Source organism: Pteronotus mesoamericanus, unplaced genomic scaffold (genome assembly GCF_021234165.1).
Source record: "Pteronotus mesoamericanus isolate MK-2021 breed Mesoamerican mustached bat unplaced genomic scaffold, CSHL_Meso_final contig_116, whole genome shotgun sequence".
Taxonomy (NCBI): domain Eukaryota; kingdom Metazoa; phylum Chordata; class Mammalia; order Chiroptera; family Mormoopidae; genus Pteronotus; species Pteronotus mesoamericanus.
The window spans coordinates 9,616,109-9,632,168 of NW_026555027.1; the positions used below are offsets into that span (position 1 = coordinate 9,616,109).

At 57.7% G+C, this 16,060-nt stretch overlaps 1 protein-coding gene across 1 annotated transcript; it reads right to left on the minus strand.

Annotated features, from left to right (window-relative positions):
• Positions 1-1,055: 1,055 nt before the first annotated feature.
• CFAP410 (cilia and flagella associated protein 410) lies at positions 1,056-10,555 on the minus strand. Its single transcript, XM_054576411.1, has 7 exons — positions 10,369-10,555; positions 8,926-8,944; positions 7,432-7,478; positions 6,216-6,445; positions 5,073-5,250; positions 4,271-4,364; positions 1,056-2,506 (listed from the first exon to the last, which is right to left on the minus strand). The coding sequence occupies exons 1-7, from the start codon at positions 10,443-10,445 to the stop codon at positions 2,375-2,377; spliced, it is 777 nt and encodes a 258-aa protein (XP_054432386.1). The 5' UTR covers positions 10,446-10,555; the 3' UTR covers positions 1,056-2,374.
• Between the last annotated feature and the right edge of the window lie 5,505 nt (positions 10,556-16,060).

Consider the following 16,060-nt stretch of genomic DNA (forward strand, 5'->3'; position numbering starts at 1 on the left):
CTGAGTGAGGCTGCCGGGAGACCCTAGTGGGGGTGCACAACAGGAGGGGGAGTAGCCAGCAGCTCCATCACCACGGGCCGGGCCGTGGGCTGATCCCCCAGGAGTTCCAGGGCAGCCTTGAGGAGCCTCGGTCCTCGGCGCGGTGCCGGCTCCCAGGAGGGCTCGCTGACCTGGACCGCGCCAAGGGGCGCTTTGGCGGGACCCGTCACCCCCGGGCTCGCTGCCCCACCCAGGTCTTTTCCCGCCATGGCTACCAGGGAGCTGAGTCCCGGGCTGCTCGGCCCGCACTCTTGCCCTCACCCCCGCAGAGGCCCAGGACATCGGGGGTTCTGGGCAGGGGGTCTCCTGGTGGGGCCTGGCTCGGTGGCTCCAGAGGCCAGGTTGGGCCCTTCCTCCCCCGGGCTGCCTCATGTCCTGCCTGTGGCAGGGAGCCTTGGTCGCTCCAGGGGGCCAGCAGGCAGGGCTGGACACACCAGCCTCAGCACGGCGGCCCTGAGCCTGAGCACTAAGGGGCCCGGGAGCTGGGCGCTCGGGTCCGCTCTGCCTGCCATGAGCGTGGGCCTGTCCGGGCAGGCTGAGCGGTGTGTCCTCCTGGGCCGGGCCTGTCCTGGGTGGACTGGGGCTAATGGGACACACACAGGGTGTAATGCCCAGACACGCCGTGCTCAAACTCCCTGTTTTCCGGGTTACTGGGGAAGGTCAGAGTGGGGACTATCAAGTGCCTCCATTGAAAACCACAGGCCATGGCTGAACATGCTGTCCTTGGTCCAGCACTAGGGCTTCAAAGGCCACCAAAGAAGGAGGTGGCCAGGAGTAGAGGGGCTCCGTGAGCTGATAGAGCCTCTGATCTGGGGGAGTGGGGGCTGGGGAAGCGCAGTGAAGAGCTGAAGGGCTGAGGCAGGCAGCTCCTCCTGACGGGTCCAATTCATGGGTCCCCGAGGTGCACCAGATCGTGGGGCAGGCGGGAGGAAAGCTGGTGGGAGTCCCACCTGGAGAGTGGGGAAAGGGAGGGCGTTCGTAATTCAACAGAACCACCCCCAGCTCATTCTAACCAAGGCACAGCTTTACTGAGAGCAAAACCCCATGAGAAGACCCACGCACAGCTACCCTTCCGGGATGACCCTAGGTAGCGACTCCTTGCCTCTCACTGCTCAGAGCTCACCCCTTTGTCCTGACAAAGGAGCCCCACAGGTAAAGCCTCTGCTCCTGCCCGGGGCCTCCCCTGATCCAGCGTTCGGAGGGCACTGGGGTCCGAAAGAGCTGGCAGCACGGTGCAGCTTCATTTAGGAGGGCCGTGGTCTGCCAGACGCCGTCCTTCCACCACTGGTGGCTTGCCCGGCACATGTTGCGGCTGTCACCTCTTCGGTTGGTGAGGCTCTCACACAGGCTGGTGCCCTCAGCTCTCACAGGGATGCAGACATTCCTACCCCGGAGGGAGGAAGGGGGCGGAGGGAATGACACCCTGCCTCCCTCCCCAGCTCCAGTCATTTCAGTCGTGGGCAGAGCGGACTTGTCTCTAGTGGGTCGGGGGCCATTCCGCTCCCCTTCCACGTAGACGCTTCCTCAGCTCTTGGGGGCACTACGACGGCCACCAGGGCTGTAGCATCACCACCTGGATGATGCCTCATGGCAAGGCCTGCGACTTCCCAGAGGAAGAAAACGTGTTAGATGCAGTTTCCAAAAGTCCATCCTTCCCACTCGGCTGCTCCACCTGCGACCACACCTCGATCCCCAAGCGGCTGTGGCTGGCCTGTCCTCGCGAGGCCTCTGAGGCAGGGTCCGCACAAACCTTGTATGTGGCCGCAGGGCTCTTAAAAAGCTGAGCGCTTTCCTCTCAGCCACCAGCCAAACGGAACACCCCCAGATGGAAGGCGGCGGCGGCCGTGGCTGTGCCGCGTGTCTGTCAGTGCGATGCTGAGGCGGGGCCTGCCTGTGAGGGGGCCATGGCTCTGGAAGGCTCCTGTGGCCCAGAAATCCACCCCAGGACTGGGGAAAACGCAGCAATAGCTCTCAGCTTCACCAAGAACGTCATGTCTGTCACTTAGGAAACCTGTATCCAGGTCAGACTTTGGAAAATGTTTATTGGGGAGAAGGGCCGGGTCACCTGCACAGGAGGCACGGGAGCGGGGTCTGCCCAACCAGGCCCCAACGCCCTTCCGGCCCTCTCCGGGTGCCATCTGAAGTGACAGCTCGGCCTTCCTGGGCGGGTTGAAGCTTCCTGAGGATGTGGTCCCATGTGCTGGGGCTCAGCTTGGGCTCCGGCAGTGGCTGTGGCTCTGACAGTCAGCCCCATCTCTCGGGCGCTTGAGAAGACACACAGGAACTTCGGCGCAGGGTCCTGCGGAGGGCCTGGCGGCACAGGGTCCCTGCTGGGTCACTCCACGTCCTCCTGCAGCTCCTGCCTGTGCAGGGCCCGCAGCCGGCTGACCACGGTCTGGTGCACGGCCTCCAGCCCCTCGATGTCCAGGTCCCGCAGCAGCAGCAGGATGGCAGTCAGGATGTTGTCCTGGGAGCACAGAGGGTCCCTGGCTGAGTGCCGCGTCCGGCAAGGCCAGTCTGCCCACACCACGTCATGCCCGGAGCCCTGGCTGGCAGCGTGCTACATCCCGGGGGCTGGGCCTTCCAGGAAACCAGGCCACACGGATGGAGGCGCGTGCAGCCTGAGGCCCAGCTGCAGCTCTAGCGTGGCGTTCGCTGCCTTGGGGGCTCCCTACGTACCATCTCCTTTCACACGCACAGCCTGGAAGCCGGAGTGGCTGAGTAACTGGCCCTTAGTCACACAGCTGGTCCAGCAGGAATCAGAAGCAGCTGATGACTCTAACACTTGCTCAAACACATATGTGCATGTGATGCACGTATGTGTCAGTATACCTATACTCAGTTTCTACCTGTAGCCAAGCAGGGAAACTACGCTGTTTGTGCTATGAAAACCTGGGAAGGATTTTGCACATGGGGGGCTATGCGAGCTGATTCCTCCTGTGAGGGGCCTGGAGGACTGGCCGTGGGCACGGAGCACACTGCGCTGTGATCGAGTGCTCAGAGGAGACAAGGGAGCTTTGTGCCGCCCCCACCTCCTGAGACCCGCACCCGGACGCAGACCCCTGGCCTCTGCAACACTCACGGCTCCCGCTCCCCGCAAGTCTCCCACCCGGCCCGCCTTGTCCCCGAGTCTCTCTGCCACCTGCATCCTTGCACTCTGGGACTTGTGTGGGCTCACTGCCCTCCGGGGTGCCCAGAGTGGCTGGGACCCTCCGAGGCAGGTTGAAGCCATGTTTCACATTCACAGCAGGGCCAGGCCGCCCCCTTCTCTGTTTCACGGAAGCAGGCCTCCTTTTTAAAGCAGGTTCCGTGGTTTTCAGCTGACATTTATGGAGGGCACCGAGCTGCATCAGTATTCTCAATTTCTGGTCCATTCTCCCCGAGGACGTGCAGTGCCCCCACATGGGGCGGAGGGGCTTTGTGCCTCAGCCCCCTGCCGGGGCAGACCTGCTTCCTGAAACTGAATGGACGTCGGGGGCTCCTCCTGAGATGGAGAAGTGTGTCCATGGCCCACCAAGCTGGCTCCAAGCAGCCACCCCAGTGAAGAGGAGAGTGAAGTCTGGAGGGGGCTGTGCTCTGGGGGTGGGGACGTGGGGCACGGGCCCAGCGACAGCGGCTTACACCAGCCTCCGTCTGCGGTCACTTTTGTCCAAAGCTCTGGGGTAATGCTCTACCTGGGGGGCGAGCTGACACCTCCCATGGATGGGGTGTCAGTCACCCACTTCTGCAACGCCCCCCCAAGCTTTGCATTTTCAGTGGTCACTGCACAAATGCACGAGGGTGACACAGGGGCAAGTAGACACATGGAAGTGACCGGGACTTTGGTGATATCACCCAGTGGCCCACTTCTTGTTAGGTCAACAACCTGTTCTCCTGACAGGGAAGGCTCCGGAGCCATGGGGCCTGCTTCCTGGTCACTGTGGGGTGACACGAGGCTCCCTGGCCAGGATGAGGGGTCCCCGGTCACAGCGCAGGTGGGAGGCCACTGCACAGCAGCGAACCTCTGCAGCTGACGGGCGGCCACAGCCTCCCCTCGGCCCCACAGACGCGGGGCTCTCCCTGCGGCCTCGGGCCCGCAGTCCCCACACATAGGCAGAGGACGCATACGGCAGACACAAAGCTGGGGCCGGGCTTAGTTAGCCTCTGCGGCGTCCCCAGCCCCCACCCCACTCCTGCCACGATCTCCACACTCCGAGCAGAGGCAGCCCAGGACCACCCCCGTCACACTTACCCTGTTCTTGCAACTGCTCGCCGCGTCCCTCTGTGAGAAGGAAGGAAGCCGGTCCTGGGCAGGGGGCTTCAGGCCGAGCTGTCCCCGGATGTGGCTGGTTGGGGGGGGGGGGGTGACAACGCATGAAGACTGAGCAGGGCCGACTCCCAGAGCCTCAGAGCACAGCAAGGAGGGGGCGCCTAGCAATGGTGCCTCCCGTCCCCGGTGTGAAGGGAAACCCCCACAACGAGACTACTTCTGCAGGGACTGAAGCACCAGACAGGAAGGCGGGAAGGTGCGACAGCATCTATTTCTCTCTGATTCCCTGGGGGCTGCCTTGTTGTACCCAAGCTCCTGCCCAGGGTCCAGGGCGGGGGTACTAACACAAATGACATTGTGTGAGATGCCAGGAAAACACAACAGCCTTTCATCTGCCATGTGCACTGAACCTGGCAGCCCCTCTGGAAACAACTGTCTCTACAATGTTGCCCACATTCAGTTTCTGCTCAAAACCATCCAAGACAATCACAGAACTGCCTCGGAGGCCACCCTGCCCTCTGCTGGGGGCTCCTCTAGTCGGCATTCCCTCCTCCGACTGGTACCCAGGTGCCCACGAACCCACCTCTCTGGGCAACGCCCCCCGCCCCCCGCCCCCGCGCACAGAGCTTGTTCTGCACCTACACGTGCACTGTGCCTAGAGCGTTCTCTTGGCCATCGAGGGCAGATGAGCAAGAACCACTGGGGGCAGCTTGCCCCCCATCCCTGGAGAGGGGATCATGGCGGGCTGACTCTCCTCAGGAGGGCGGACAGGCCCACCGCTCACCTCCCCTTCTCCTCCTCGTCGCAGAAGCTCAGCTGGTCCCCTTGGGTCTCGGTGGCGGTGTTCATGGCACTCAGGGCATAGGACAGCTCGGGCCTGCCATTCCCTGTGCCCTCTCTGCTGGGGGCCGTGACCTCCTCTCCCTCCATCACTGCTCGGGCCAGCTCCTCCTCAGTCACAGCTTTGGGGGGAAGGAGAAGGGGCAAAAGCTCAGGGGGCCTCGCCACATGCAGGCCTCGCGTGCTGCAGCACTCAGCACAGTCTGCCTTAGAAAAAAGGTGTCTGTCTACTGCGTCAGCCATTCCCCAGCCCTGGCAGGAGCTGGGCACACAGCTGATGGCTAACGACTGCTTGTGAATGTGAATTTCAGCATTTCCCAAAAGCAAGTTATCATTAAAAAAAAAAAAAAAGACAAACCCTCAAATTAAATTTTAAAAAGGAACAGAATACACTGCATTTATTCCATTTGACTTAATTGCCCTGGAGTTTATTTATATTAAAATTGTTCATCTGGGAGAAAATAATTATGCACGTAAGACAAGGATTAGAAGCCAGCATGCAGAGGATGCCAGACAAACCAGAGAGAGGGCCAGGCCCTGGGAGCGGGCGGACCTGTGGAGGCGGGAGCACAAAGACCCGGCGCACTCGGCACAGGGCAGAGGCAGGCCTGCGGCTCCTGGGGAGGTGCAGGTGACACTCCACAGCCCCGACAGGTAGAGGCCAACACCAGGTAACCCAAACCTGGGAGCATAGGGGTACCACCACCCTGGGTCCCCAGGGACCAGCAGCGACACCGTTTAGCCCACTGGACATTCTCCTGCTTGTCAGGGCGTCTGGATGACTGTTGGGGGCAAAGTGGACTTAAGAGAAAAAAACAAACCTCCCAAAATAGCCCAGTGCAGGTTGGCAGTTGGATGGACAAACAAGTTGTGTGAGGTCCACCCAAGCTCGTGTGCTCTGCAAGTGTGAGGCTGCACCCCCATAATGGAATCCCAGGGACACTCTGCAAGAAGCACAAACCTGGGGGGGTTCTTTCCGGGAGACTCCAGAGCAGGAGGCATCTGCGATGTCCTGAGAGGCCAGGGGTTTGCAGAAAGGGGCAGAGGAGGGAGGGTGCCCGCTGGGGTGCTCAGTGCAGACACCTACCCTGGTTGTCCAGCTTCTGCAGGTTCGGCAGGTTGCGCAGGACGGTCATGCGGTAGAGGTGGGGGTCAGCGCCGCAGCACGGATTCTCGGCCAGCCACAGGACCCGCAGGCGCGGCAGGCCCTTCAGGTAGCAGAGCTCGGTCAGGCTGGCGATGCGGTTCCGCCGCAGGTAGAGCTCGCTCAGGTGCTGGCACTGGCTCACAGGCTCCAGGGTCGACACGCTGTTGACGCTGCAAAGACAGTGCGACACGCTGTTGACGCTGCAAAGACAGTGCGGCGAGCACCTGTCTGGCATTATCTTGTGTTACAGAGTGGGAAACTGAGGCAGAGAGATCTGCACTTTGCCCCGGGTGGGAGGACTGAGACTGCGCCTGGGCACAGCTGTAAACCATTTGTTCATTTATTCCAATGAGCAGGTGCCGACCAGAGGCTTGGGCCGGGGCTGGGGGAGCCGTGAGCAGAAAGCGGGCAGCGCAAGCACCCAGCAGGCGACCGCAGAAGGTGCAAAGGATGAGCGGAGGGCTAGCGAGGGACACACAGGGTGGCCGGCCCTGTGATCAGGAAGGTAAGCCACAGGGGTCAGCACGGGAGCCCGGGCCATGACTACAACACTCAGGGAGAGTTCCAGAGCCTGCTGAACTGCCATAAAGGGATAGTCTGCATTCCCTGCAGAGTTCCGATCCCCATAAGGTTTTACACAGGGGGACCTGCAGGAAGCACGCCAGCATCAGAGCAGCATGGATCCGCCGGGCTGGCTGCCACCCTGGGTCCAGAGCGGGCAGGAGGGCGTTTGGGGGAGACCCTTCGAACTCCCCAGCTGCCTGAAATCCCAGTGACAGAATTTGGTTTGCTCAAGGTTTCCTAGTCTGTTAAAATGCCATGACTCAATAAGAGGTAACATCAATGACAAAGGAGGTAACAAAGTGGCAGAGCTCCTAGCAGTGATGGAACCAGGTCAGAGAAGGCTGGGGGCTGGGGAGCAGATGTGGCCACGATGTGGCTGTCCGTCACTGGGGGGCCACCCTCACTGACCCACAGCAAGGGCAGGCAGGACGCAGCAGCAGGGAGGCCCGGGTGAGGCCCCAGAGAGGAGGTGGGGTTGGGTGGAGTGGAGGCGCCGGCAGCCCTCCCAGACTTTCCCGGGAGTTTGCAGATTCTCTGGGTCCCCCTCCTCTTTCAAGCCCCAGTGACAGAGGGACAGCAGGCCTTCGGGTACCTGAGAGTGATCACTTCCAGGCTGGGCATCTCCCGGCATATGGAGATCTAGGGCAGAAAAGGGCAGGGCTGCAGACACTGCTGGGCACCAGCACTGCGACGTCACCTCTCCCCAACCAACAGAGAAACAGGTTGGGGACACCGTCACCTCCACCTCCCAGGCCTAAGCGAGGTGGCCTCCGCCTCACCTTGTACTGACTACACAAGCGCAGTGCGCTCTGCGCTCCACTCCACTCTGCAGCCCAGATGTCCCCTCGGCCTGGAGAAGCGGGCGCTGTCCCTAACACTTTCAAACAGCACCATGCCATAGCACGCTGCTGGCCACCAGGACAGAGCAGTGCTCGTTTTAGAAGCCCTCCAAGGACATCGCATAAGGGGACCTCAGTGCCCCCTATGCTGGACAGAGAGCCTTTCTACTTGCTGTCCCCGATCTACAGGAAAAGGACCTAAGCCCCTTCTTGCCATCACAGCTGGGCAGGATTGACAGGGCTGAAACTGGGATTTCAGATTGTAGTAATACCGTTGATTCTGTGGGTAAGAGCAGCGAGGGGCTCTGGTGGAGCCAAAGCTCCCTAACCTGTCAGGTCATTCAGTGGTGCAGCGAGGCACCCCAAGCATCGAGGTGCCTGCCATTCCAGTCACCAGGCATGAAGCTAGACAGTCCTCACCACATCAGCTCATGGTGTGGTCAGGATGCTTCATGGTGGGATGGATTTTTTTCCCTGCTACCATGGTCATGTTTTTGTTTATTTTCCTGCTAAATATGCAGCTCTTCAGCCTACTGCATGAGGTGGACTCAGCTTTTCTGCAGAGCCCAGTAGCTCAGCAGCATTCAAACTTTGTTTTTAAGGAATGGTACAGTTCAAGTTACAAAAGTAGATAAGAACTGAACGACCGGCACTCAAACTCTGCACAAGTTGCAGGCATTCATTCTAGGGGTGAGAAAAAAAGAGATCTATTCACAGACCCATGGCTCGCTTGGCTCTGTGCTGCTCCCTCACCCCCCAGGTCCAATCTCCTCCTGTCATTGGGGGAGGGGGGTGGCATGAAGCTGGATATGACCAAGACGAGGAGCTGAAGTGAGGAACCTCATCCAGAGGAACCTCCTCCTCGGTGACACGAAGTCCAGGAACCCACAGGACCCCCAGCCGAGTGTGCTTCTCTGTAAAGTGAAGCCAGCCCTGGGTTCCTCCCCAGGTCAGGGCAGGGCTGCCCCCGCTTCTCTGAGACCTGCATGGACACAGGAGCCTCTCAACAACATGTTTAAAGCGAATGTTTAAAGGAACTTCAAAATAAACTTGGGTGCCAGAGAAAGTGTTTTTTTTGTTTGTTTTTGTTTTGTGTTTTTAATGAGTGATTCTGCCGTACAACAACTGCCAAATGAACAAAGTACCAGACTAGGACCTGCGTTGAATGGGTGCAGTCCTACCAGTTTAACAATTCCCTTGTGGAAGAGGCTGCCACTTTGGAGGTCAGGGGTCAGCATAATACTTACATCTGTGAGGCGGCTGCCCCTGGGGAAAGAAAAGACACGTGCTTTAATTTTGTTAAAGGTTAATACAAAAAAATTAAAGAACTCCAAACATTTACAAATGCCTACAAACTTTAAGATAAACTTTCAATGATAAAGTAAAAGCTTGCCCAGATAACACAGGTGTCAAAAATTGGTTCATGGTTGATTTTCCACAAAACCATACATATATTTGGTGCCTGAGAGCTGCTTCTTAGACTGGAGTGGTAGAAGCTGCTCCATTTGGAGGACACAAGATCAACTCGTTCTTAAGACTGTGGCAGAAGGATCATTTCCCTCGCTGATGCAAACAAAGGAGTCTTTATAAGAGGCCAAGTTCAAAGGCTAAACATGTACCTCATGAAACATTTTTAAAAGCCTGAAATAGGATGCTGTTTCTCCCTGCTTAGAGAAAGTATGACCACCCCAAGCAGAACAAAGAAATGCATTATTGAAAATGAATGACAGGGGATGTTGTGGCCAAAGTACCAGATGTGCCAGAGCAAGAAGAAAAGCTTTTTAATGAGCAAGCAGGGCTTCTACCGTGCAGTCAATCTGCTGACCCCAGTGGCCAGGTCTGCTCTTGGCTGAGCTTCCTACACTCACCTGAACTGTTCAGTTCACAGTCACGTGTGATGCCTCGCTCTGAGCACCTGCACCTCTTTCAGAAGTTCATAAAACGCTTCTGGTCCTGCCTCAACCCTATTAGACCACCCTGCCTTGGAGCCTGCACTGACCCCACAGCACCCCTATCCTGCTGTGACATCCCAGACAGTGAGTCACCTGGGGACAGCTCCTCTCTCAAAGGATGCAGCTAGAAAAATGATTAAATCACTGCTGAAGTGTCTCAGTTCTCTCTTCTTTCCTTTAGAAAGGGTTTTAATCCCCTGGTCTCCCACCTTGTTGGTAGACTTGGCTCCCAATGAGGGGCAATGTCAGAAATCAGACCCGCCCACAGAGGAAACCATCTGTCCCACTAAAGTTATCTAGAAGCCCCATAACAAGTCTTTAAGGTGATTCTAATTGTTTCCAGCAAGGATAGCAGGTTTGGAGCCTGTGTACGAAACACCACCACAGGAAAGGGTGCGGTGTGAGAGCATGAAAATTCTGGAATGACTTTTGCCAATGGCCATCTGAGTTTGTGGCAGTACCTCCCAGAGGCTGTGGGCCCTTGGGATCCGGAAGGCCAGCCTGGCCCAGAGGCCAGGAAGGCTGGGCTAGCGGTGATCTCCGCCTCGACTGGCCCTTGTAGAAGCCATCTTCGGCCCCGCCCCAGAGCAGATATATAAAACTGGGGGCCACAAGCCAGGGCGGAGGTGCCGAGCCGAGCCGGGGCGGGGTGAGGGGGCGGCCCCACCCCGGGGAGGGGATGACGGGCGGGGATCCTCGCTCCAGGACAGGATGGACGCCCCGGGTTCTGGGCCTCACCAGCAGTTGAGCTTCCTCACGCTGTGCAGCTCCGAGGCCTTGGCCCGGGACAGGACCATCTTGCGCGTCAGCTTCATGGCGATGGCCCGCCGGGACCCCAGCCACCGGCCGGGCCCTGGACCCGCCAAACACCCTAGAGGAGTGCGGCTCCGCAGCGGTGCGTCTCCAGGGGGCGGGGCCCGCGTCGTTAGGGCGTCCTCTGCGAGGTCATTGGCCTCCCGGTAAGGGGGCGGGGCTGCACGAGCCTAGTGGGACCACCTGGACTTCCGCTCCCCCGCTGGCTCCGCCCCCTAACGCGCCAAGAGCGGAGCGCCTGGTTCTGCGCAGGTCGGCGTGGGGACGCCAGGCTCTGACGTCATTCTCCGGCGACCCAACATGGTTACCCTCTTTCAGTCCTGAGCTCCAGTCCTGACCGCCGATCTCTCAGTCCCGAACCCCGACCTCCGAAAGACATGGGGCTGCCCTAGCAGGGACTTCACAAGTATTTAAGCCTTTTAGAATTTAGAAGTTACCTGGGCTGCAAATTTCATTAAGGCATTTGGCATCTGAGATGAGTTAGGGGTGGCAAGACCAAAAGAAGTGTGAGAACTCTTTCCACTAGGCCCCTGTCGTGGCTTTGGTCTGCCAGTCAGAGCTCTCAAACAGACACACTGGCTTTAGTCGTGGCCTTCTGGGGACCTGTCCCAGGTATCGGAAGGAGAGGATTGCTCGTGTTGGAAGCCTGCAGTCACAAAAAGCCAAGGTTTTGGTGGTGGCCTGCAGGGGCACTGCGGATCCATCACAGGGAAGAAACGGTCCAGGCATATGCTGGTCTGCAGGCTAGAGAATGAGGAAGGGTTCCGTGCTTAGGGTGGCAATGAGTGGTTGGGTCAGTGTAAGTTTTGGGAGAATAGGGCGCTTCAAAGTAATGTGTTCCAAGGTCTGTCTGAGCTGGCCAGTAGGCAGAGAACCATCTGACTAATGAGGCTTGAGATAAGAGAAATACCGACCCTGGGCTCGGCCACATATGCAGTGGTGTGAAGCTTCCATATAGCAGGGCCAGACTGTATGAGTTTGCAGAGGGCCCCTGGCTGTCCCAGCTAGGGAGCCACGTCAAGTGACAGGGACAAAGCAGGGGCTTCCAGGAACCATGGAGAGCAGGCTGGGGCAAGAGGTGGTGCAGAATCATCAGAGAGACTGTCCAGAGTATAGAAAAGCCACAGACAGAAGAAAACAAGTGTGTGCAGGAGTTGGTTCTGGGGGAGGCCAAGCAGGCCTGTGACAAGGTGTACATTGTGACAGATGCCATTGGGCCATTGGCTGATGGGAAGAGGGTTTTAGGTTTGTTGCTCCCAGGCTTGATTCCACCTGGCTGAGACAGCCCCTTCTCCTTCTTTGGCTGATGTAGCCCAGGCAAAGTGAACAGTCAGGTTTGGGGCAAGCCATGCCAGGGAGGGCTGGGGCCCGGGCCCCATGATCCTTGTCAATCATGGAAAGTGGCACCTGCCCAGTCTCTTGCCAGTGCCTGCAGGGGTGGGCCTTCCTGCGAGAGGGCTGCACCTAGAGGGTCTTGCATAGGTGATAGGGGTGAGGGAGAGTGGTGTGAAGACCCCATAGGTCTGCCCAGAGTGGGTCAAGGACTTGAATTCAGGACATGTGATTTCCCGGCACAGAAGGGTCACCAGGGAGCAGGGACCACTCCCCGCTGAGTCCAGGTGGCCTGGGCACCTGGCAAGAGACATCTGTTCTCGGCTGAAGCTGGGACTGGGTTCCTGTCAGGCTTCCTCACAGAGGGGAAGAGGGGGACACTGACATGCCCACTTGGGCGCTTCCGCAGTCCTTGCTGCTTCTGGGTGGCTGGTTGAGAGGGTGGTTGGGTATGAATTAGTTGACTGTGATTCAGGTGACATCTGTAAAGTGAGGACTCCGCACAGTAAGTACAAATGTGGTGGTTTGAGTTGTGTCATGGCACCTCCCCCAGAACTCCCTCCCTGTGTAGCTCGAGGAGGACTTGTCCCTAAGAAACTGGCCTGCACTTTGGGAGGTGGAAGAGGAAGAGTGGCCATCACTCCCTGAAGGCCTCCCCGGTCAGATGGAGATGAACAGGATGGGCGGTGGGGTCTCCCCTGTGACATGTGCCCTTCTTCCCCACAGTGGCCCTGCCTGGCGGGGGGCTGCTCAGTGACCCTCTTCTCCAACTTTTCTTTTTGAATGTCTAAGCCCCTAGCTCCTCCCACAGTTGTATAAAGTCAAATTACTATAATATATTTTGTATTTCGTAATTTCCATAGAGGTTTTGCTTCCTTAAATGAACCCTGACAAACAAATGCAACCAAATTTGCTTAAACCAAAAGAGAAACATTAGCACACAGAATGGAGAAGCCAAGGGTACAGCTTCAAGCATGGCTTGGTCCAGGGTCTCAGTCTTCATTATCCGGCCAGGCATCTACCCACCCTGACCCCTCGAATTGCCAAACCCCGGTGCGCCACACCCTAACAGCATCAGGTCCGTGGAAAGAATGCTTTCCCACAGAGAGTTAGGTGTGAGTTGGGGATTGGCCCAGCATGGGTCCCTTGCCACCTAGACCCTGTGGCTGTGGCTGGCTGGGCAATGCCTGACTGCTGGCCTGAGTGGAGGAGACCCAGAGGGACATCGGAGAAGAAGGGGCAACCACAGCTGCTTCTGGGCCTCAGTGGCCACGGGAAAGGCGACCACCACACCCTTTCCTCGTGTTCCCTGCTCGAACTGCACCATTCCGGTGGAGACTCCCCTCTCCCAGCTGTTGCTCTGCGGCTTCCATTCACAGTATTCCCACGTGGACAGTGCCTTGGAGTTGTCGTGTGGCCCTGGTGGCCTCTGCTGTCTTAAAAAAATAAAAAAGTAAATTAGCCCTGGCTGGGTGGGTCAGTTGGTTAGAGCATCATCTTGTACACCAAAATGTTGCAGGTTTGATTCCCAGTGAGGGCACGTACCTAGATTGAAGGTTTGATCCATGGCTGGGGTGCATATGGGAGACAACCGATCAATACTTCTTTTTCACATCTCTCTCTCTCTCTCTCTCTCAAATCAATAAACATATCCTCAGGTGAGGATTAAAAAAAAGCAATTAACATCTCTAAAGGCTTTGCTGCCTGAATCCAATTCTAATCCAGCTGAGTCATGAGCTTCATTTCTGCCTACATCGGTGCCCAGACCTGCATGGCTCCCCAAACCTCCCAGGCAGCATTTCCTGTCCATGTACCTGCAACGACTCCTCCTCCCGGCTCTGAAGCCCTTGGGACTGCAGGGAGATGGGAGGCACTTCTCGTTGCCAGATGGCCTGCAGGGTTCTGGGCCCCTGTGCAGTCTTGGTGATGGTGCTGTTCTGGCAGCGATGACATGGACCCAGGGAAGGGGCCTCTTCTCCTCCCTGCTGCCCAAGAGTGGGCCCCCCTGCCAATCACTGGTGGAAGGGGCCCAGTGGCTCAAGATGCACAGCTCCATGGGCCACCTGGCCTGAAAGAGCACCTGCTAGGCAGGGATGCGGCCTGGAGCTGCTGGTCTTAAGTGAGCAGAGCTCTGCCTTCTGCAGTTGGGCCAGTTCAACACTCCCAGGCTTTAAAGTGGTGGGAAGGGGGTTTCTAGCAGTTGTTACCAGGGGTGCTGGTGCCAGGAGAGGGACTCCACTCTGGCCAAGCTAGCAAAGGTGTTCTGACCACACAGTGCCCCGGGCCTCCCCTTTGCTCCATTCACCCTCAACCCTCTCCAAGGCCACTGCATCTCATCTTCCCAACTGTGCAGGTGGGCTGTCGGTGGCTGCTTCGTCAACTGCCCCAGCCTTAGCTTCTCAGGACAATGGACACTTACCATCTCAGCACCTGTGGGGAGGGAGTCTGGGAGTGCCTGGCTAGGTCCTTCCCCTGAGGTCAAGCTGTGGGCCCAGCTGCCACCCCTGATGGCCTGGCTGAGGTCCTCCAGGCCCATTCAGACAGCTGTGGGCTGTGGAGGTTCTACTCTCACCACAGGCCCTGCCAGAGTGAGTGATGAGGTGGGGAGGGAGAGGGTCGGAGAGGGCGGATCCCTTTGGGGGTCCTTGGGCAAGTTCCTTAGTTTCCCTGAGCCATAGCTCTGTCACAATGAACAGGAGATGAGGTTCCCTGCCACATGGGGTCTTGACTGCAGACATGGGGAGGTTAGCATGGTGCCTGGTAAGGAGGGTGTGCTTGCTGACCTTCTCCAAGAGCCTTGAGGCTGGTGCTGAGAGATCAGGAAGGACGGACTGCAGACGTGCTTCAGACCTGCATTCAGACCTGGAACACACATGTAGAAGAGAAGAAGAGTGACCTGCATGTACTGATTTTACCCAGTGTCCTGAGAGATGATGCAAGTAAGGGGTCATTTCCAGCTCCATGCTCATCACTTTTTTATGGAAATGCACCCCCTGTTAGAGTGTCCTGAGCAGGCTTGCAGCCATGAGAGTGTCCACAGTAGCTGCACCGCTAGCTGTATTCTCTATACTCCTGTGCAGCCCTTTCATTCTCATTTACTTTTGCATCTTATGGGAAGTCTTTTGTGATACGATGGTTCTGGAATGCAAGTGACCTGTTGACTTGACATTAAGAAATACAATGGTGTCCCCCGGCACGAAGCCCACTTCTCTTGTGCTCTCCCTAGACCAGGAGTCAGCAAACTTGCCCACAGGCCAACCCCAGCCATTGCCTATGTCTGCAAATAAAGTGTTACTGGCACACAGCCGTGCTCATCCATGTTTTGCTAATGGCTGCTTTCTGGCTGCAGCGGCAGAATTGAGAAGCTGGGACAGAGACCATGGGCCTGCGAAGCCTGAAATATTTACCATCTGGCCGCGTACAGGACAGTCCACAGCCCCTGCTGTGGTTGTGGCATGTGGGCTCCCGCTCTCAGCCTCCCGCCTTCAGCTGCGCTCCTGGGTATTATTCATGACCAGAGCACGTCGATGTCCTGGGGGCAGACTGCCATCTTACTCCCTGATTGCGGGTTTCTGGCTGCCAGAGCAAGGGGCTTTTCATATTGGGCAAGATGTCCCTGCTGTGAAAAGCCCTCCGCTTTGCACTGCCTTCGCCTGAAATTGAAAGAACCCTCAAGCAAGACCAGTACATGCTGTGTTCCTGCTTTACAGTCAAATGCCTTTTTACTTTTATGGGAAGGATGTTTCATAATTGCTCTTGCAGTGGTGTCCTGGCAGATGGAACGGGGCCTTCTTGTGAAATGTGTGGTTTTCTAGAAGGGAAGGGGCCACTCGGGGACAACATGAGCACAGATATTTTGTCAGAAGCCTGTTTCCTGAATTACTTTACCTCAAATGAGGCCCCCACGGGGCCCTGGGATAGTTGGAAACAAAAGCCAGCCCGTGTGCCCGTCCACCGCACAGCTCTGCCATTATCGCCGTCTCATGAACTATTAATAGCCCCCAGCATGCTCTCGGTCAATGAGATGGCCCCCCAGGGAAGGGGAACGGCATGAGGGTCTGGACACAGCTGCTAACACCCAGCTGCTGACCCTGGCAGGTCTCAGGCGCCTCTCTGGGTTGTGGCAGCGGTGGCAAGCTTTCTCCTGCAGCGGGCCACCACCCGGGCCCCTGACAAGTCGCGGGGCTCTGGGAACGCAGCCGTGATGGGTGGAGGGTGGTGCACCTATGGTGTGTGGGCAGCAGAGCCGCCCTGTCCACAGTGACGCCCCCTGCTGCCCGTTCTT